The following is a 22848-nucleotide window of genomic DNA, read 5'->3' on the forward strand; positions in this document are numbered from 1 at the left end:
ATAGGACCTTTAAAGAGGTATTTAAGGTAAAATGATGTCATATGGGTGGGCCCTAATCCAAGGATAACTGGTGTCCTTAAAATAAGAGGAGATAAAGGGGCACCTGGGTGGCTCAGTTGGTTAAGCCTCTGACTCTTGATTTCTGCTCAGGTCATGCATGAGCTCATGGCTCCTAAGAACAAGCCCCGCATTGGGCTCTGTGCTGACAGCGCAGAGCCTGCCTGGGATTCTCTCTCCCTGTCTCTAGCCCTTCCCCACTCACTCTCTCTCTCTCTCCCGTTCTCTCTCTCTCTCAAAATAAATAAACAAACATTAAAAATAAAAAGGAGATAAAGACACTGAGGGAAGACCATGTGATGACAAAGGGACAAAATGTCCACCTACAAGCCAAGGAGAGAGGCCTCAAGAATGAAACCAATTTTGGACACCTTATGGACTTCTAGCCTCCAGACTGTGAGAAAATAAAATTTCTGTTGTATAAGCCACCCAGTCTGTGGTATTTATTTTGGCAGCCCTAGCAAATTAATACAGAGTCCATGGAATTGGAGCAAGTCAAGTCAGTTATAAACCTTGAATAATTAATGTCATTGGAATAAACTTGTCTGATTAATCCTGCTCCACAATAAAGACAGTTCTATCCTGGGTTTACTACATTGTAACCCCCACCATGTGAACACAATAGTTCTTTTCAGTTCTAAAAGCTGGAGAACATTTTCATTTCATGGAATATTCCTAAGTCACAGGACTGAAGCTTTGGTTAGGTACAAATCACTCCATAAATTCATTTCATTTACATATTACCATTTAGTTTCTCCATTAAACATGAATAGCTCTTCTATTTTCCTATTTAAAAGTCACTTGAAATTTGGATTATTAGTACATTTTTTATTAGAATAGTTGACTGCAGAGGTGGCTGATCTTTTACTTTTGTTCTGTCCCATGTATTTATTACTCCCAAATTTGCACTAAGGATTCTGTCAGAAAGAGGTAATTATTTTTGTTTCTCTTTTAAGCTTTGTTTCTGTCACAAACTGAAAGATTTTTTAAAACACTGAAGTAGATAAAATGCCAGCTTTATATGTTTTCTTTCTGTTACATAATTCCCCCAGAGCTAACCTACAAAGACTATACTCTAATTACATTTCTTATATGCTATAAAAATTCTATTTAAAATTAATTACTCTGACTCACAAAAGAATAACATTTGTTTGAACATTTGGAACATCTGGCATTATTTAGAGACTACAAATTCATATGTAATCTAAAATACTTACTAGAAACATTCTTAAGTTGTGCTAAAGAATAATTACAATTTTACTAAATATTGCTTAATTAGGCAGTGTGCAAACAAGTATCAGGAAAAAATATCAGAAGAACAATGTTATTTCTTAATACTACATTTATTAATGTTCAAAATATCCTTAGTTTCAGTGGGAATGCAAACTGGTATGGCCACTCTGGAAAACAGTATGGAGGTTCCTTAAAAAGTTGAACATAGAACTACCCTATGACCCAGCAATTGCACTACCAGGTATTTACCCAAAATATACAAAAATACTGATTCAAAGGGGCACATGCACCCCAATGTTTATAGCAGCATTATTGACAATAGCCAAATTATGGAAAGAGCCCAAAGGTCCATTGATTGATGAATGGATAAAGAAGTGTGTGTGTGTATGTGTGTGTGTGTGTGTGTGTGTGTGTGTGTGTTTGTGCGCACACATACACAATGGAATATTACCCAGCCATCAAAAAGAATGAAATCTTGCCATTTGTAACAACATGGATGAAGCTTGGTGTATTACACTAAACAAAGTAAGGCAGAGAAAGACAAATACCCTGATTTCACTCGTGTGGAATTTCAGAAACTAAACAGATGAACATAGGGGAAAGAAAACTAGAGGGAGGCAAACTATAAGACAGACTCTTAATGACAGAGAACAAACTTTCTGATGGAGAAAGGTGGGTGGGGGATGGGCTAAATGGGTGATGGGCATTAAGGAGGGCAGTTGTGTGAGCACTGGGTGTTATATGTAAGTGATGAATCATTAAATTCTATTTCTAAAATCAGTATTATGCTATAGGTTAACCAGAATTTAAATAAGAACTTGAAACGTTAAAAAAAATCTGAACTAGAACCAAAAAATAAATAAATAAAAAATATACTTAGCTTTATTTTAAAAGTAAAAAATGTACATAGGACAACATATTATTAAAATGTCAAGTTAATCTTCAATCTATAGCTGCTTTTAAGGAATTGCAATTTGTAACTAAACAGATGTTTAATTCTGCAAAATTGTTATCAGACTGAAACATTTCTATTCTCCATAATTTATTTCTCATACATTTCTCTACTATTAATTTATCTTTTTGCTGAGATAATTTACCATTTCAATAGTTAGTCATTTTACCCTTAGATCCTTCTGTGTTGTGGTGTCAGGAAACTGTCCTGTGCTCTTAACTTAGAGTCTTCAAACAATACATTTTAAAAGGTTCAGTGAATGATTAAACTTAAATCCTTTACCAGGGCCCTGGGTGGCTCAGTCAGTTGAGCATCTGACTTTGGCTCAGGTCATGAGCTCATAGCTCATGAGTTTGAGCCCTGCACTGGGCTCTGTGCTGACAGCTCAGAGCCTGGAGCCTGCTTCGGATTTTGTCTCCTTCTCTCTATGCCCCTCCCCCACTTGTGCTCAGTCTCTCTCTCTCTCTCTCAAAAATAAATAAAATATCAAAAAAAATTAAATTCATTACCTAATATAAACAATTAAAGCTTTTTAAAAGCTTAAACTTGGTGCACTTAACAAAAAGAAAAACAAATATTATCACCAGTAAGAAAACAAAGGAAATGGAAAATACACAGATGGATACTCAGTGAAAGCCAATTTTATGGAGATCGTTAAAACTACTCCCAAATAACATTAATGAAAATATACACGCATCATGCTAGACCAGTGCTTCTCAATTTCAATATGCACACTAATCACCTGGCAGTCTGGTTAAAATGGAGATTCTGATTCAGGAGGTCCATCCTGGGTAGAACTTCTGTATCCTAACAAGCCCCTAACTACCTAACAATGCCTATATAGGTAGTTCAAGGACCCATTTCGAGCAGCAAGGACTTATAATTTACCTTACTCTGGGTAACTTATGAAATGCCTTAATTTGGCTTCAGTTAAAATTTAAAAACCAATTTATAATCGTTGAAATCTTTAATGTACATTTGTTGAGTGCCATTAGCCTGACCAAGAGCATAACATCACTTAGGAACTTGTTACACATGCAAATCCTTGGACCTCCCCTAGGCTTAACTGAAGCTGACTCAGGAGGTGTGGTGCAGACAGTCGGTTTTAATTAGTTTTCCAAATTATTCTGATGCATGTTAAGCTTTCAGAAACATTATTCTAGATACTATGCTGAGGGGTTGGGGTGCAAATCTGGGGAAGTGACTTTCCTTGCTTTCAAAGTCTCTAGAAGGAAGGGGTTGGGCACCTGAGTCAATAAACACCATTAAGTATGTGGTAAGAACAAAACCATAATGACAAAGTGGCATCCAACAGAGGATGTAAAGAAGGTTCCCCCAAAAAGTCACATGAGCTGGGTTTCACAGGGAGCTAGATATTTGAAGATAGTCCCATGTACAACAATATGCAAAGGTAATGCAGGAAGAAGCTTGGAACCTTCCTGAAACAACAAATAATTCACTCAAGATGGCTTGCACGTGGGGTGTTAGGATTTCCATCCTGGTTGCCTCTCATTTGTCAAATAATAAAAACAAATACCATTAGGGGCACCTGGGTGGCTCAGTGGGTTAAGCGTCTGACTGCAACTCAAGTCATGATCTCGTGGTTTGTGGGATTGAGCCCTGTGACAGGCTCTGTACTGACAGCTTAGAGCCTGGAGCCTGCTTCAGATTCTGTGTCTTCCTCTCTGCCCCTCCACCACTCACACTGTCTCTCGCTCTCAAAAATAAAATAAAACATTAAAAATATTAAAAACAAACAAAAACAAATACCATTAGAGCTAAAAAAAAATTACAAAGTTGAATCTATTAATTTCCTAGGTAAGGGAACCCCTTCCTATGAAGAATTTCACTAGCTTCACTGAGCAGGAAAAGAGTTTTTAAGTGCTAGAAAGGGAGCGTTCACAGGAGTCAAGCTAATTAAGCATTGGGAACTGGTTCTGTGGATGTGGGACAGAATGAATATATAGATTTGTAAACAATTAAAGTAAAATAAAAATCTTTTTGTTCATTTGTGGAAAGTGTCTGCAATTAAGTCCAGTGAGGAGAGTGTGACTTTCCAGTCACTGACGTTTATGGATTCTCATCAGATTCACCTTTTGTGCTGAAACACTATAGTCAGTTGATAACTCCCAGATAAACTTTGCTTTAAGTGGAAAATTTTTTTTGACAGTCCCTCCTCTTCATCTTTACTCATCTGGAGATGCCAGGTTCAATACACAAAAGATTAAACAAATCATCCGACTGTCAGCTCTCCACTACTATCTTGGTTTTGGGTGCCATTCTCACAGGATCCCCTTGTGTTTACTCAAGTGATTTCAGTCTCCTTTTGATATAGTTTACTTGGAATGTGCAACAGCAATTTAGCTCATGTTAATACACTTGACACAAGCTTTATACTCTCCTGGAATAATAGCAATCTTACACCTATTGGACCCACCTCTAGGTGTTAAGGCCTTCAAGGAGGTCTAAAAATGCCAATGAGTAAAGATAAAAGGAAAACAAAAAGAGAGCTGAAGTCCAGGCAAGGGAGTTTCAAGAAGGGGAGAAATGCTAGAGATACGTACAAGATGAGGACAAGAAAGGGTCCACAGACTTTGGCCACATGTAGTGGTGACCCCAGGGCACTTTCAGGGGATAAAGGATGAGGAAAGTGGAAGAATGAATATAAGTGAGGAAATGGAGACTAGAAATGCTCAGTTCTCTTTCAAAAAAGCTTGGTTTCTTTGGCTATGATTTACATCAAGTGCTGGCATGCCCAATGTAGTTTTTCCATTTCTTTTTATTTGTGTCATCAGAAATGTCATTCAGTGTCTGAACTGGTTAAAGAAACTTAGAAATGACTGATCGACAAGCTCATTCTACAAATGAAGAGAGAAATGCTGAGAGGTGAAGTGAAATTTATTTTCATGCAGTTTGTTATCTGTAATTTTTAAGGCAATAAACTTTATAGATAATATAAAAACACATATGAATCTTGAAGAGTTTCTTCAGGCTAAAAAAAGATGAAAAGGTTTAAAGGACTTTAAGATATTTTCATAGCCATGGCCTTTGGGGTGATTAAGTTATACTGATGATTGTCATAAGCAGCTTTCCATTAAAGTCGTGACCCTCCTTGTGTCATCACTCAGGATATAATGGATAGATAACAGTAATAATAAAGATAATGATAATATTGACCATTTACCTGGGTACTTAAGTGCAAAACGCCAATCTGCAAACTACCATCTCATTCTGTCTTCTCACAGCAATCCTGTTGACAAGAAATGTTAAAAATTTATGAGAAAAGGGGGAACGTGGGGGCTTCCAGGGGTTAACTTGCTCTAGATTCCATGATTTGACTCAAAACCTCTAACACTGTGTACTATACCTTGTTTGTTATTTAACTATCTGGTAGAGCCACGAAAGCACAGAAGAGGGAAAAGGCAGGGATTGTAGGTGACACGGGTCACTCCTCTGAGGTGAGATAAACTGCTCCACCTCTAAAACTACCTGTCCATCACCCATCACTCTTACAACCCACATCCACCCCTCATCTCTCCACCCACTCTTGCTTTACTTTAAGGCCCGGCGCAAACTAGCAAGACTGAGAACACAAGACGCCAAGCTAACACGCCACTGCCACGTACCGGGGTCGTCTACTCCCGCCTCCCTCCCGCCAGCGACCAAACTGAGCTCCTCGCAACTTGGAGGTGCCTTTAGGGTTTGGGGTAGTTTGGCTCCCCAGGCTTCCGTAGGAGCCGACGCTTCTGCCGCCCCCGACCCCGCCCCTAGCAACGCTCTGGCTTGTTAACAACCCGCCAGCCCGCGGGAGCCGAAGTCCGCCGGTGGGCTGCGGTGGCTTGATAATAAGGGTGGCGTCGCAGTGGCCGAGGCCACTGCCGGACTCCCGAGGCTTTTCGCGACCCTAGCGGCTCTCCGGCGGCTTTCTCTTCTTGGTGGGGGGGACTCTGTGGATCTTGAGGCTAAGGGAACTGTGTAGGACTGGAGGACCACCCCCGCCCCCATCCCTCCCTCCCTCCCACTTCAGCCATGTCGGTAGCTGAGGCCGCGGGGACCTCCGAGGTCCCGGAACCGGGCCGCAGGAACAGGTCCAGCAGCCCTCGCCAAATCCCGGTGGTCGGGGTGGTGACGGAGGACGAGGACGCACAGGTATGGTCGGGTGTCTGTGCTTTGGGAAGTGTGGAGGGGAGGTTGGGATCTGGGGGGGGGGGGGCGGGGAGAGGCCTGGGGGCAGCAAAGGGCGGAAATGGGGGCCGAAGTGGAAACAGTCGGAGCCCGCGGGACGGAGGTTCCCAAGGCAACGCCGATCCTTCCGAGAACTGCCGCCGGAGGGAGGGTCCAGCTGTCGTCAGCCAACCTGTCTGGGGACTGTGGCGCGAGGTTCTCCCGGACCGTCCCACTAAACAGAATAAGCGAGGTTTTGCCGCTTTTCTTCGAAAAGTGTGACCACGAAGGGCGTGGGAGGAAAGGATACGTTTGTAGCAAAATCATGGATTTAATGAGCATTTTGTTTGCAATGGGCTTGTACGTAGATACCTGTTACTAAGTGATGTTCTTGACATAGGGGTAAAATCTCTCGTGTTTAAATTAGCTCCCACTTTAAAACCTACACCTGGAGGGAAGGAAAATCTGTCAATATTAGAAAGTAGCCTCATTTTCATATGAAATTGGAGGCTGGTTATGGAGCCGGAGTTGAGAGAGAACAGAATTTACATATTTTACTTTACTTGTATTTGGTTTTGAGTTTATTTTTATTAGGAATACAAAATTAGTTCTTCTAAGTTGGTCTGTTGAGATACTTCATTTCGGAACCCTCGGCTGGATCTCCATTCGTGGCGGAAGTGTTTGTGAACTCCACGTCGTTTGTTTCATACTAGGGTTCCATTGCCCCTCCCTAGAGAGTATTGATCAAACCCTAAAGCGTGAATTCTCTGGAGGAATCCTACCCTACCTCTTCACACTGATGACGTGGGGTCACTATGGGAATTCCTGTGGAGGTTTTGCGAGTCCCAGGCTGCGTCAGGAACCCTGTCTCCTACGTCCACATCCTGGAACCTTGGAGAGTTCCTTGGGAGTGGCCAGTTGACTGGGGACCTCTTCTTTGGGAATAAGATTGAACTCCTTGAGGACTCTCTGACATTTGCACGGTTTTGACTGTGGGCAACAGCACTTTTGCATGAGGAGGAACGGGGAATTTACCTTATCAGTTTTGTGGACGTATTCCAATAGGGTAGGGAGGAGAAAGACTTTCAGGAGCAGCAGCTCTCCACTCCCAAGGCTGCAGGGGGGCTCAGCGTTACCGCCATTGTCCCAGGAACCAGGCACAACTGAGAAGTAGGTGAATTTGGTATCTAATGGCTCTTGTTCCTTCACTCGCTGTAAAAGAGGTGGCAGGGATGGGGGGCAAAGTTACACGAGGCAGGCTAGCATGGGTTAAAAAGAAAAAAAAAAGGGAAATGCTTTTAACAGGCCAAAGCCAGAATAGTCCACAACATATCAAGTAAAGCAAAACTAGTAAACCTGTATATATGTGTGTGTACTTTCTCCCTTCCCTTTTCCCTTTCTTTTTTCCTTTTCTTTCATTATTACCCCTCCTTACAGAGCCTTGGATTCTCTTTCAGGTAGAACTATTTTTGTATTAATTGGAGTTCCTAGCTTGTTAATAAGTACTTGGAGAAGCATTAATATTTTTCAAAGTACTGGAGAAGGCAGTTTCTACCAAAAGAAATGAGATAAAAACTTTTTTAGAGCTAGGAGAAATGATCACTCAACCTTTTTGGGTATTCTTTGTAGTTCTTACAAATGAGGCCATGAGAAGTTAACTGAGAGTTACTTAGTTTCTTTAATCGGAGTGAGGTCTAGCCATCTTTGCCATCATTGAAATGATAACCTTTTAGACCTCTGCCTCAGACCAGTAGAGGAAAGACTCATGGAACCCTTGGAACACTTGAGAGACAGTAAGTATATACTGGTAGCTAAAAGTGACTTTGGAGAGTCTACCTCAGTGCTTTAAGTCAGCTCCATTCTATGCTTGAAATCACAAATTGTTTACCTTTATCTGTGTCCTATTTTTAAAATTATTTATTTTGAGAGAGAGAGAGAGAGAGAGAGAGAGCGAGCGCATGAGTGGGGGAGGGCCAGAGACAGGGGGAGAGAAACCCAAGCAGGCTCCATGCTATTAGGGCGGAGCCCAAGGCAGGGCTCAAACCCACCAACCATGAGACCATGACCCGAGCAGAAATCAACAGTCGGACGCCTAACTGACTGAGCCACCCAGGTGCCCCAATTTCCTATTTGTTTTAATGTTGTTCTCATTCTAAAGAATCAGAAGCCCTCTAGAGGTGCTTCTTAAACTTTAACGTCCATTTGGAAAACCTGGGGATCTTATCAAGATCAGACTGTGATTCTGTAGGGCTGGGGAGGAGCCCCAGATTCTGCTTTTCTAACAGGTTTTCCAGGTGATGTCATTGCTACTGGTTGAAGGACCTCATTTCCCACCTGAAGTAGCAATGCTTAATTTATTATAGCTGCAGTAAAGTATGAACAGTGCTACAGAATTTCACAACATTTAACCCCTGGATAGCTGTAGGAAGTAGTTTCATGTGGATTCAGATTATAAAACAAAATAATAACAAAAATAAAACAAAATTCCAACCGTACCCCCACTGTTCCAGACTGTGTGTTAAAAAACAAGAGATGCCAAATGGAGTTTAAAAGAACTACTTGCTCTCTTTTCCTGTCACCACAAAGCTTCAGTTGATCTTGGATGAATGTCACATCCTTCTAGTCAGCACCTCTTCATCTCTTCCCAAACTGCTTTCCATAAATACCACTTTATGGTCCTCCTTCCTCCCTCTGAGCCTCACCCCTCTTTCAGGATTCCACAGTAGTTTCTTATCACTTACGTCACCACACAGAATTACCCTGATCAAATCACTTAATACTCTATTTTCTATAAAGCAAGCCTGTTTGAGAGGAGCGTGCCCCAAACCTGGGTGACCATCATAGTCATCTGAGGGGTTCAAAAAACTGTACATAGCTCATTCCTAACCCAGATTTACTGACTCATAATCCCCAACGTGGAGTCTGGTACTTTTTAAAAAGCTGTCTCAAGGGGCTGGGTGGCTCAGTCGGTTAAGCATCCGACTCTTGGTCTCGGCTCCCGTCATGATCTCTCCATTTGTGAGTTCAAGCCCCATATCAGGCTCTGCCCTGATGATGTGGAGCCTGCTTGGGATTCTGTCTCCTTCTCTCTGCCCCTCCTCTGCTTGTGCCCACCCACTCACTCACTCTCTCTCATTCTTTCTTTTTCAAAATAAATAAATTTATTTTTTTAAAACTCTCTCGAGTGATTTTTAGCCTCAAAACCACTGAACTAGATGATATCCAAGGTCTCTGCCTTCCCTAAAGTGCCTCAGGTCTACTTCTCTGTTGTGTTTTCAGGGTTTCCCAATGTATTATTTGTACTTAATCTGTACCAGATGCTCAGTTTAGTGCCACCTCCAAGAAGATAGAATTCTTGCCTGTTGTCTTTTCCTGTGGTGTCCCCCATAATCTTCCAGTATTCCCCAGTAGCACGGCACAATATATGGTACACAGGAGGTGATATTAAATATTTACTAAATGAATGTCCTTCCCCCTTTTCTGAATTTAAACCTTACCCTACCTCCCTACTCTCCAACGTAAAGTACTCTCCCAATAGGAAGCATTTATTTTCACCCTCACAGGTCTTCTCATAAATGAATATAGTCCTAGGTCTCAGTCACACCATTTGTCACCTAATTATCACTTGTGTTATGTTGGCAACTGTTTCATTTGTCTAAATTTTGCCTCTTTCCCTAGAATATGGATTCCTTAAGTGTAGGAAATATATCTTAATAACTATGTGTCCTTCCTTCCTTGACTCTGAGCTCAGAGTAGAAATTTAAGTTCATATAAATAACTTACAAAGCCTTTTGTGTTCCACACTGGCCTCCTGGCTTCTCTTCAACCTTGCCGGGTGTATTTTATACCTCTGCCTGAGGGCCTATGCACTTGGTGTGCCCATTGCCTGGGAGTTTTCCCCTATTTTTCATACCTCCTTCAAGACTTTGCTGAAATGTTACCCTCTCTGTGAGTCTTTTGCTGACCATTGCTTAAGCATCTTAACACTTCCTACTTTCTTTCCTCCAAAGATATGTCATCTTGTAGTAAACTATATAACAGTGATTTTTGTCTCCTCCAAAGCATATTAATTCACTTTAAATTTTTTTATTTGTGGGGTACCTGGTGGCTCAGTCGGTTAGGTGTCCAACTTTGGCTCAGGTCATGATCTCGTGGTCTGAGATGGAGCCCCCCCCCACCGTCAGGCTATGTGCTAACAGCTCAGAGCTTGGAGCCTGCTTTGGATTCTGTGTCTCCCTCTATCTGCCCCTCCTCCATTCGTGTTCTGTCTCTCTCTGTCTGTCTCTCTCAAAAATAAAATAAACATTAAAAAACTTTTATATGATTATAGGTAACATGATGTTACATTAGTTTCAAGTGTACAACATAGTGATTTGACAAGTATGTATATTATGCTGTGCTCACAAGTGTAGTTACCATCCGCCACCATACAATGCTGTTACAATATCATTGATTATATTCTCGATTTCATCCATGGACTTATTCATTCCAGAACTGGAAGCCTGTATCTCCCACTTCCCTTCACCCATTTTTTCTATCCTTTCCCTCACCCACCTTCTCTCGATTGGCAACCATCAGTTCTCTGTATTTATAGGTCTGATTCTGCTTTTTATTTGTTGATTTATTCATTTGTTTTATATTTTCATTTTAGAGAGAGAGAGAGAGAGAGAGACAGTGTGAGCAGGGGAAGGGGAGGGGCAGAGGGAGAGGGAGACACAATCTGAAGCAGGTTCCAGGCTCCGACCTGTCAGCCCAGAGCCTGATGTGGGGCTTGAACCCATGAATTCTGAGATCATGACCTGAGCTAAAGTCAAACATGTAACCGACTGAGCCACCCAGGGGCCCCTATGCATTTGTTTTTTGTTAGATTCCACATGTGAGTAAAATCATATGGTATTTGTCTTTCTCAGTCTGACTTAATTCATTTAGCATAATACCCTCTAGGTCCATCTGTGTAGTCACAAATGGCACAATCTCATACTTTTTATGGCTGTGTAATATTCCATTACATGTATATACCAAATCTTCCTTATCCATTTGTCTATCAGTGGATACTTAGGTTGCTTCCATATCTTGACTATTGTAAACATTACAATGCTACAATAAGCATAGAGGTGCATATATCTTTTCAAATCAGTGTTTTTGTTTTCTTTGGGTAAATTCCCAGTAGTGTAATTATTGGATCATGTGATAGTTCTTATATTTTTAACTTTTTGAGGAACCTCCATACTGTCCCAGTTTATGTTATTGCCAACAATGTAGGAGGATTCCTTTTTTCTCCACATCCTCACCAACACTTGTAATTTTTGTCTTTTTTTTTTTTTTTTTTGCTTGTTTTTAGCCATTCTGACAGGTATAAGGTGATAGCTCACTGTGGTTTTGATTTGTATTTCCATGATGATTAGTGATATTGAGCATCTTTTCATGTATCTGTTGGTCATTTTTATGTCTTTAGAAATGTATTCTATTTAGGTCCTCTGCACGTTTTTTAATTGGATTATTTGGGGATTTTTGCTGTTGAGTTGTAAAAGTTCTTTATATATTTTGGATATTAACCCCTTATCAGATATATCATTTGCAAATATCTTTTCCCATTCAGTAGGTTGCCTTTTTGTTTTCTTGATGGTTTTCTTTGCTGTGCAAGACAAAACATATTGACGTCATAGGAAAGCAGGAGGTTTTGTGTTTTATTCAATACCATATCCTTAGCAACTAGAACAATGTCTGACACAGTAGATACTCAAAAATGTTTGTGGAATAAATAAATTGTGATTACTTGGCCTGCATAGGTATCATGGCTTAGCTTCCTTGACCAAATTTGCTCTTCCTCTGAGAACCTCCACAATCTTCTAGTTGAAGTCCTATCCTTCCACTGTATGTAATACTGCCATGGACTGTCCTTAAAATTGGCTACCCTGGTTTTGGGGTAATTGCTAGAAATAACCTCAGTGGTCAGTTGAGAAGTCAGGCAGAGAACTAAGGTGCAAAGAACCAGCACTCCTGCATCAGACAGACCTGCTAGCCCAGGTACTAGCTATGTGACCTTAACAAGTTAGGTCTCAATGCCCCAGTTTCATCAACTCTATATGGTAAAGTCGAGGACTACTTAAGATATAAAGTTTAAAAAAGGGGGTGGAGGGGCCTGCCTGGCTCTTTTGGTAGAAGATGCAACGCTTGATCTCAGGGTTGTGAGTTCAAGCTCCATGTTGGGCATGGAACCTACTTAGGAAAAAAAAAAAAAAAAAAGGATATAAAGTGCCAGAGACAGACACATAAAAGGACCACAGTAAATGTTAGTTCCTTTCCCCATAACCATGTATCAAATGAGCAGGATTTCTCCCCTTTGACATGTCCCTTGGTAAAATGGGAAGATAAATTTATCCTGTAACTGTAAGTAAAGGTCTAATTTTCTTCAAAACAGTTTATTAGACTTGATCTTAAAATGTTTTGTTAAATGTTTTTACAATTCTCTATAAACATCTTATGTTAACAGCAGTTATTTTCATGTTTACATCTGTATGTCCTCTTTTCCTTCATTCTGCTGTGTGATCTCATTTACCCAAACTCTTCCAATTATTACTTTAAGTCTCTGATTTGGAAATCTCTACCCCCCAATTTAACTTATCTCCAGCCTCAACACAGGCCTCTTCCTCCAGCCTGCCCTGTCTCAGCAAAGGGTGACACTACTTCTATAATTGCCCAAGCCCAGGAGCATCATCACCTTTTCCACTCTCTCCCACCAAATCAAATCACTCTTTAAGTCCCACAGACTCTACCTCCTTGATGTTTTTCCTTCCATTCCCTGTTGTCGGCCTGGGTTGCCAGTACCTTAGTCAAGGCCTCAAGTTACAGATGTCTCCTACCTCCTTTCCAGTTCAGCCTAGACCTTTCCAGTTCAGTCTCTACTCAGCAAACAAAATTGCCTTTTTATTGTTATACTCCTCTGGTTAAAGCCTGTGGAAATAAAGACCACCCTGATGAGAATAAGCAGGCACTATTTAATATACAGAGCTTGCTATATAGGAAGTCAGCCAGCATTACTTACACTTGGCAGAGACTCTAAGGCAGGCAGGGAAGCTTTGTAGTGAAAAAAGGGAAAGCTTCTGGTATGCTCTGTTTGGAGGTTGTTGCCATGGGGAAGCTGGAGGTGGGCTAGCTACAAACAGGGCATTCTATGTGATTGATTTGGGAAGCATATTTGGGTTTCTCTGGTGGTCCTACATAGCAATATGAGGGGCAAAAAATAGGGAATCTGGCAATCATTGCCAACTTCTGACTTTCCTGAGCAAATGGCTCCTGGGTTTGGTTGCTGCAGAGATTACAGGCTAGAGTTCTGTTGCCATATGTAGTCTGGCCATTGTCTGTTTATATATCCAGTCTCTCAAACCATTCAATATTTTTGAAGATCTTTAGCATAGGATACGTACAAGTCATTCTGTAAAGTGGGGTTAATAATAGTATCTACCTCATACAATTCAATTAGCAAATACGTGGAAAGTACAGCTGTACCTGGAAATGGACATCACCATCATTGTTATGATCATTATTATTATTCATGATTTGACCTCTACTTACCCAATTAGCATCATCTGTAGTCACTATCCTTTGCACTATATCTTCCTCCCCATCCTCAAAATGCCTTTTCTTTTGCCTCCAGGCCTTCACATATGCTACTCCCTGTCTCCACCTCTCAAACCTTCAGTTCATCTCACAGATCCTACTCCTTCTCACCTCTCCCTGCCAATTACTTTTTACAGCAACTGTGTCATGCCTTCTGTGCTTCCAGTCTGTGTGCTTCCAGAGCACGCCTTTCAGCATCCAGGGAGCATTTTGTAGCTTTTTATCTGTATTACTTGTATTCCATGCCAGACTGATAGCTACTTGAGGTCAGAGCAGTGTTGTTCCCCACACTTAGCACAGTTTCTGAAACATAGAAGCTGCTTCTAAATATTGATGGAAGGAGGAATGGGCTAAAGGAGGGAGGGCAGGAGAAATCTTAAAAATACAATATATGCTAAGCAAGTAACACACAGAGTAGCATGAAGTAATCAACATAAATCTGAAAGGAATCTATGCTTTAACCTTTACTACTCTCTGTTTCTTAATAAAAGTTATACCTGCTCACTTGGGAAAAACAATTCTGATAATACATGCAGGTATTAAAAAGAAAATGTTGCATTGACTTTTCATTTCAATATGCTTTCCAACCTTCAAAAACAATATTGCAGAAAATCTGAAAACAAAAAACCTCTTTTTTCCAAGAGGAAGAAAGAAGACAACTGAGGTAGTGGCAGATGGCACTGAACTCAAATCTTAAAAGACAAAATTCTATTATTCATCAACTTTTTTGGTAACAGTCAATTTAATAATTTAAACAATTTAACAGTAAAATATAACAGTTTTTAAGGATAACCATAATACCAGGTAAAGATCAGTATTTAGGAAATCTTTTTTGATTATTAATTTTTTTGGTAAAAAGCATTTGGAGTTAAACTCACTCAGATACTTACCCTACACATTTAAAATTAGAACACTTTACTGAAAATTGTTTTTTTGTTTGTTTGTTTGTTTTAAGTTTATTTATTTGAAAAAGACAGAGAGAGAATCTTAAGCAGGTCTCTGCACTGATACTGTGGAGCCGGATGTGGGGCTCGAACTCGAGCCATGAGTTCACAACCTAAGCCGAAACCAAGAGCAGGACACCTGACCAACTGAGCCACACAGGCACCCCTGAAAATTGTTTTTGAAAGACATTGCCTGAGATTAGAATATATGAGTTTGTAATTGTGAAAAGAAAGGAAATTCTAGACTTAAGAGGTAATAGAATAATATCTATGTAGACATAGGGAAAGATATGTATTATAGATTTAGAAATCAAAATACAATGGTGTTAACACTAAGTTAAATTATATATTTATACATGTAAACAAAAACAGAAAGTAGCATATAAAAATAAATATATAAAAACAAAATTATATATAAAAGTAGATGTATTTAGATGATAGGAATAAGGATTTTCTTCCCTTTTGAATTTTTTTATATCATCATCTTTTATATAATTTTTTGAAGTTATTTTTTTATTTAAAAAAATTTTTAATGTTTATTTATTTTTGAGAGAGAGAAAGCCCACATGAGCAGGGAAGGGGCAGAGAGAGGGGGACAGAGGATCTGAAGTGGTCTCTGTGCTGATATGCGTGCTCTCTCTCTCAAAATAAATTAATAAACTTAAAAAAGGTTAAAAAAAAAGGGAAGAAAACGTCATGCAACAAAGCATTAATCCCCAAAACTGAATTTAAAATGTGGAGATTTTTGTATAAGTACTTAAATTTGGGATGATAGCACTTCCTGTTTCCTTCTCCGCTTACCTACCAATAACTTCATATGCCAGGCCCAGTTTCTGGAGCTGGGGTGCCAGAAAACAAAAGTCTTTGCCTTGAGTGAGCTTTGGGGAGGGTGTGGTGGGGGATAAACATGCAAACCATTCTAGAACCATGATGGGAATTGTAGTGGATAAAGAACTTAGGGTGCTGTGGGAGCACAAAGGAAGGACATTTGTTCTATCTTTTTCCTTCCCTTGGGGAGGCAATACCTGAGCTGAGTTTTGAAGCACCCGTGGGGTTTAACCAAGGGAAGGAAAATAGAGGAGGGGTGAGGGGCACTAATGGAGAGTAACTGAATGATTTAGATGGGTTATGTTCAGAATTGAGTTTTATTATTCACCATAGAGTAGAGGACCATGATGAAGGGTGGGAGAGTATAGGCACTGAGAACAGCAGGATACCTTCACAACTCTGTGAATAAATCAGTTGTGCTCAAGAAATATTTAAAATGTAAAATCTATAGAACTTGGACATTCTGTTTTCTAATGTTGATGACTGTAAGAATGCTGGTACCAACTGAGAAAGGGGATACCTAGTTCAGGAAGATGATCTCCTACCTGTAGTTTAGAAGCAAGTCTTATGTATATCTGCATAGACAAACTCAATGTATTGTGCATGTGTGGGATGTGGAATATATATGTACCGGATCATTTCATTTTCCAAAGCATGGAAGTGCGATTATTACAGGTGTTTTGAAATTTAAAGACCATAAGATTATAATACTAGAATTCAAGAGGCATTTTTATTATTTTTTTCAACTCCAAAATTTATTTACTCCTGTAAGGTCTCATCTGCTTTTCATTCTCCCCTCCATATCTTTTATAGAAATTGAAGTATAGTTCACATGTAATGTTGCATTAGTTTCAGGTGTACAACATAGTCATTCCACAAGTGTATAGTTAATGCTATGCTCATCACAAGTGTACCTGTTGTCTGTCACCATGCAATACTGTTAGAATACCATTCACTCTATTTCTTATGCTGTATGTACTTTTCATCCCTGTAAGTATTCCATAGCTGGAGGTCTCTATCTCTAACTCCCCTTCACCCATTTTGCCCATCCCTCCATTATCCCTTTCTCCTCACTATCTTTTTGTCATAAGATACTTTTAAGTTGCTGAGGGATAATATCATAGAAAAATAGTGTGTTTGATGTGATTTCTTGATTCTCATGACACAGAATTGTAAGAGTTGTATGTTTTTTAGGGTGCTTTCAAGACCATGGACCTAAATCGCGTCATCAAACTCCTTGAAGAAACTGATAAAGTAAGCTTTGAGAGAAAATTTCTCTACTGTATCACTTATAAACTATGATTTCCCTGAAAGGTAACATGTATTCCCCCAAAAAAAGTCTTGTTTATTCCTTTTTGTTGAAAACATTCCAAATAGGAACATTTCTCATATTCAAGGACTGTTTAAATTTAGTATGAATGTGTTTTACCTGGTATGGAGGCTGGAGGAGATTTCATTTGGTTTTGTGGGATGGACAAATCCATGGTAGATATAAACAGAAGGTATCAAGAGTACAGGAAGACTCCTCCAGCCTCTATTAATTGCTTGTTACCAAAAAGGATGTGGGGAACAAGAGTAGAAAAAGTGATTCATGATGTACTACTTAAAATTTCCTGACATGAAATCTGGATATATACACACTCAGACATATTCATAAGTTAATCTACTTTGAGAGGGATCTTATACAGAATGGAATGGAAATAAAATTATTTCAGATCTGAGACTCAAAGTGGAGAGTGTAGGCATTGGGAGGAAGGATAATAAATGCATTTCATGCATGCTCACACACCACACTCTCCTGACATTACCCAAGAATCGATTGCATGCCTAAAAGCCAGCACACACTATAACATGACTACAGGATGAAGATTTCATGCTTTTAATATGTGGAAAATGGGTTGATCATGGTAGAGTCAATCAAAAAAAGTGTCTAGTGATTAGTAGGCCAAAAATTTAGTTACTGTGTTAGCATTTTTTAGTCTCACATTTTCACATAGAGAAAAAGCACAATAATAATAATGGCCCTTATAAGAATAATTTATCTCTTGCTGGCTGTGTTTGTTGTGAAAGTTATTTTTAATTTTGAATGTGCCTTCATTAAAAAAAAGAAAACCCAACTACATAGAGTTCCAACTAGTTTTTAAATAAAGGTAGACCAAAAAAAAATGTATAGAAAATGCCACAGCTTCTTATGAACAATTTAAGAACTTTAAAAGGACAGTGTGATTCAGTTATGAAAACAAACATATCACTGTATTGAGTTTTGTTTTTGTTTCTTTGTTTTGTTTTGTTTTTTGAGTTTTGTTTTAATTTGCTGAAGATGTTTGTGCCATTACACTGGGCTTGGTTTAGAGGTTAAAAATACAATTTCTACAGTCAGATAGCCAACTTTGACTCCTAACACCTTCAGTTACTAGCTAGGTGATTTTGGACAAATTAGCGTTTCCACTTGAGTTTCCTATTCTGGAAAATAGAGATAGTAATGGTACCTTCCTAATAGGGTTATTTTAAAAATTAATTAAATGACATGTATCAATAGAGCATAATGGTGCATGACGTAGAAAAATGCTCAGTGAATTCAAGTATTGTTAATATTATTAATGGAAACAAATGCTGCTTTTATATTAATCTAGTTTTGATTCTCAATTTCCTAATCAAATTAAAAAAATATTTTTAACGTTTATTCATTTTTGAGAGAAAGTGCAAACAGGGGAGGGACAGAGAGAGAGGGAAATATGGAATCTGAAGCAGGCTCCAGGCTCTGAGCTGTCAGCCTGGAGCCCAGCCCAACACAGGGCTCGGATCCACGAACTGTGAGATTATGACCTGAGCTGAAGTCAGACACTTAACCAACTGAGCCACCCAGGTGCCCCTTCCTAGTCAAATTTAAATGATATATTTATTTTTACCTTCACTGTTTGAGGAAATATTTTATAATGCTTGCATTATAATATAGTAATTTAATAATTAACAGTTTCAATTTACTTTCTTTTTATATTCAGGAAAATTTTTAATATCTCAACGTATTTAACAGTACAAAAGAACTAAAATAGATAACTTGTTTTAGGATGATTTAGAAGAAGAACAACTTAAATCTGTCAAGAAACTGGTGCAGTGTTATCAGAATGGACTTGTATCCTTTACATATATCTATATCTGTATCTAGATCTTTATGGGTTTGTTTCATTTATCCTGAAATGGGAGAGTTTTTATTAGAAAATGTATTCATTTCCTCTTGCTGCTATAACAAATTACCCCAAACTTAGTGTCACCAAACATCCTAAAGCTTTTTCTTACAGTTCTTGAGGTCACAAGTCCAAAATCAGCCTCACTGGGCTGACGTCAGGTGTTGGCAGGGCTGGTTCCTTCTGAAGGCTCTAGATGTAAATCCCTGTCTTTGCTTTTCCCAGCTTTTAAGGTGGCCGGCATTCCTTGGCTCATGGCCCCTTCCTCAGAGTAACACCACTCTCATCTCTGCTTCTGTGGTCACATCTTTTGTGATCCTCTCCTGCCTCTCTCTTTCCCATGTAGAACCCCTGTGATTACTTTGGGCCTACCTGGATAATCTCGGATAACAGTCCCATCTCAAGGCTTTTAACGTAATCACATCTGAAAAGTCCCTTTGCCATGTAAGGTAACATTTGCATTCCAAGTTCTAGTAATTAAGGTATGGACAACTTTGGGCAATCCATTATTCTGTCTACCACAGAAAATATCTAACATTTTGTATTTTTCACAGAATTATATTTTTTGTTTACCAGGGAATATAAAATTGAAGAAACACTATAATGCGATTAACTCTGCACAGATAATGGCAATTTTTAAAAAGTGTATTTATTTATTTTGAGAGAGAAGGAGCACAAGCAGGGGAGAGAGGCAGTGAGAGAGGGAGAGAGAGAAAATCCCAAGTAGGCTCTGTGCTCCACACTGAGCCCAATGCAGGGCTTGATCTCACAACTGTGAGATTATGACCTGTGCCAAAAGAGTCACTTTACAGGTGCCCCAATGGATGTAGTTAGGAGGGTCAAGTCGAAGTCTTATTTTTACCAATTTACCTGATTATTTGTACTGTTGATAAACATACTAACTTCTCCACCTCTTAAGAAAATCGGGATAACAGCACCTCATCATGTTGTTAGGAAGGCTAGATAATGTACATGCAGGTGCTTGATAACCTGCAAAACGTTATACAAATATATTATTTCCATTGTATATACCACCCTGATCAGAATATGTGGAAACCAGTGCAGCTCAAAACTGTGTTTAAGAACCAGTTTATTGTTGGGTTGTTGTTGTTGTTGTTACTGTTTTAACCTTTGCATATATTAGCTATTATAAAAGGCAGTGCAATTGTCACAGGAAACTCTCACTCCCTGTAGTCATCTTACCAGATTGGTAACAGAGAGTTCCAGAACTGGCTGTTATGCACCAGGTGGGGTTTTGTTTGTTTGTTTGTTTTTAATGTTCATCTATTTTTGAAAGGGAGAGAGTGGGAGCAGAGCCAGGTAGGGGTAAAGAAAGAGGACAGAGGATCCAAAGCAAGCTTTGTGGTGACAGCAGAGAGCCTGATGTTGGGCTTAAACCCACCAACCATGAGGTCATGACCCGAACCAAAGTTGGATGCTTAACTGACTGAGCAACCCAGGCACCCACCAATTGGGGTTTTTAAATAGATAAAAGGTGCTGTTACCTCAAGATTTAGAGAAGATAAATTTTGCTTTTAGACTAATATAAAAGCAAAATTTTTATTTCATTAGTTTTTCTTAATGTTTATTCATTTTTGAGAGAGAGATAGAATGAGTGGGCAAGGGGCAGACAGAGAGGGAGACACAGAACTTGAAGCAGGCTCCAGGCTCCCCACTGTCAGCACAGAGCCCCATGCAGGGATCGAACTCACTAACCATGGGATCATGACCTGAGCTGAAGCTGGATGCTTAACTGACTGAGCCACCCAGGTGCCCCTCATTTCATGAGTTTTAAATGAAATAAAATCTCAGCCAATTTACAACATAAAAGTAAGAACATGCATCTGAATAATGTTAATAAAATAAATAAGGTAGGTTTCGGTTGCTTATTCTGGAGCAGTGTATGTTTTGTGTGTGGGTGGGGGAAAAACAAAGTATAAAATTGAGCTATTATTTTTTTTCTATGTGTTATTTCTTATTGCCAATAGTAAGTTATTGATCAGCTGAATCCATGGTGTAGTAGTTGGCAATCAAATTCTAAAGGTGTGGTAAGGGAAAATGATATTTTGAATAAGCGATTACTGAGACAAAAATTAAATAATATTCCTAAAAAATATATGGTTCCAAGTTTTCCTCTTTAGACTTCAAAATTAGTGTAATTAAAAGTGTCAAAAAATAAAAAATAAGTGTCAACCACATTTAACAAAATAGATGGAATTCTATAGACTTTCTTGAGAGAAGTGCTATAGAGTATGTTAATAAAAATATTAATCTTAATTTTATTTCTTAACTAAAAATATTAAAGCCCCTAAGGGATTTAGCACAAATATTTAAAATTCTGAATCTGTGTGCAGAAAAAATTGAAAACCAGCCCCACTTTATAGAATCGGCATTTAATATCCTAAAATTATGTGGGTAAGTTTTTTTCTTTAACTTTATTTTACATTAGCATGTAGCATACTATTATATTTTATTTTATATTACAAAGATATGCTTCATGGTATAGTATGTGATAAAGAACTCAAAAACTTCACTGGATCACTTGATTCCAGTTGATATTTCAGAGGTGGTCAATTTTATTGTAATGGGAGATTCTAGCCACAAGAGATTAAACTATATTAAAATTTTTTCTCACAATAAGTTGCTCTCAAGTGAATGATAAATGTGAGATGAAAGCAAGAAATTATGATTTTTTTAGAGAATTTTTGAGAAAATTTATGAACAATACTAAATAGTTTGCCTAGTATTTTTTTCTCTGTTTAGAAAATTTGACTCTCAAAGATATATTAACTTCTGAATCATGTTTTATTGATTTTTCAAATTCCAATCAAGAATAAAATGTCACCAGTTATTTTTGGTATATATATTTTAAATGTAAATTAGAGGTCAGCATTATAAAATTAATATATTCTATCCTCCATACTATTGTTTCTTTACCCATTTGGGGCAACTAGGAATATCTTCTGCTTCCTTGCTGCCACATAGTAGCTAATCAAGACATCCATTTTTAGGTTTCAATATAATATAGTAGAGGAGATTTCTCAAAGTAGGAATAAACCTTTCTGATAATTTAACCTTCTAAATCTTTCTAACAATTCAACTTTTTAAATAGCATGTTTCTTTTAATACACAAATAACACTAGTAGGAGCATATATATATGGTAGTTTTAACTCTCACTTTTAGGTTTAGTAGCAATAATATTTTAAAATTTTATAACTATATACATTTAATTTCTTTGATATCTGAATAATCAAAAATCATTTATTGAATACCTTTACCATACCTTACTTTTTAATACAGACCATGAAAAAAAAAAAGAAGTAAATTATTACTCTGGTGCTTTTAAAGAACTTTTTTTTTTAATATGAAATTTATTGTCAAATTGGTTTCCATACAACACCCAGTGCTCATCTCAACAGGTGCCCTCCTCAATGCCCATCACCCACTTTCGCTTCCCTCCCACCCCCCATCAACCCTCAGTTTATTCTCAGTTAAGAGTCTCTTATGGTTTGGCTCCCTCCCTCTCTCTCTTTTTTTTAATGTACTAATTGCAAATTATGATATTGATGTGGATTATATTGTTATCATTTCAAATTCTGAGGCTCTGCAAGTCCTAGAATACCAGGTTTATAAGCATTACTTTCAACAGCAATGCTCTTATGGAGCTTGACCAAGAACTGGTTCTGTGTGAAAGCTGCAACTGAATATTTCCTTACATAATATGACAGACTTGAATTGCACTCTTCACTTTCCCTCATATTTCATAATTATTCAAATTATTTAATAGTTTTCTTTCATAATTTCTGCTTTCATCCTGCATTTCTCCATACCTCACTCTCACATGATTGATTCTTTCCTCAAGAC

At 38.6% G+C, this 22848-nt stretch overlaps 2 protein-coding genes across 19 annotated transcripts in view; one reads left to right on the plus strand and one right to left on the minus strand.

Annotated features, from left to right (window-relative positions):
• FAM237B (family with sequence similarity 237 member B) overlaps window positions 1-22848 on the minus strand; it is a 166508-nt gene that overhangs the window by 65365 nt on the left and 78295 nt on the right. For 10 of the 15 annotated variants that reach the window (XR_006594852.1, XR_006594856.1, XR_006594855.1 and 7 more), the window contains 3 exons: window positions 7442-7618; window positions 5869-7136; window positions 5427-5492 (listed from right to left, as the gene is read on the minus strand). The gene's annotated coding sequence lies outside the window, so the exon portion shown is untranslated. Of the gene's footprint in view, window positions 1-5426; window positions 5493-5609; window positions 5847-5868; window positions 7137-7441; window positions 7619-13182; window positions 13361-15771; window positions 18548-22848 lie in introns of those variants that run through there. The other 5 variants (XR_006594847.1, XR_006594858.1, XR_006594857.1 and 2 more) reach the window with 5 other exon arrangements.
• Window positions 6259-22848, plus strand: part of CFAP69 (cilia and flagella associated protein 69) — a 61277-nt gene continuing 44687 nt past the window's right edge. For 2 of the 4 annotated variants that reach the window (XM_023250327.2, XM_023250328.2), the window contains exons 1-4: window positions 6259-6391; window positions 16993-17052; window positions 18866-18931; window positions 21289-21398. In XM_023250327.2, the coding sequence (XP_023106095.2) occupies window positions 6272-6391; window positions 16993-17052; window positions 18866-18931; window positions 21289-21398 (356 nt within the window). In that variant the 5' untranslated portion in view covers window positions 6259-6271. Of the gene's footprint in view, window positions 6392-7438; window positions 7577-16992; window positions 17053-18865; window positions 18932-21288; window positions 21399-22848 lie in introns of those variants that run through there. The other 2 variants (XM_023250330.2, XM_023250331.2) reach the window with 2 other exon arrangements.

This window comes from Felis catus, chromosome A2 (assembly GCF_018350175.1).
Source record: "Felis catus isolate Fca126 chromosome A2, F.catus_Fca126_mat1.0, whole genome shotgun sequence".
NCBI lineage: Eukaryota > Metazoa > Chordata > Mammalia > Carnivora > Felidae > Felis > Felis catus.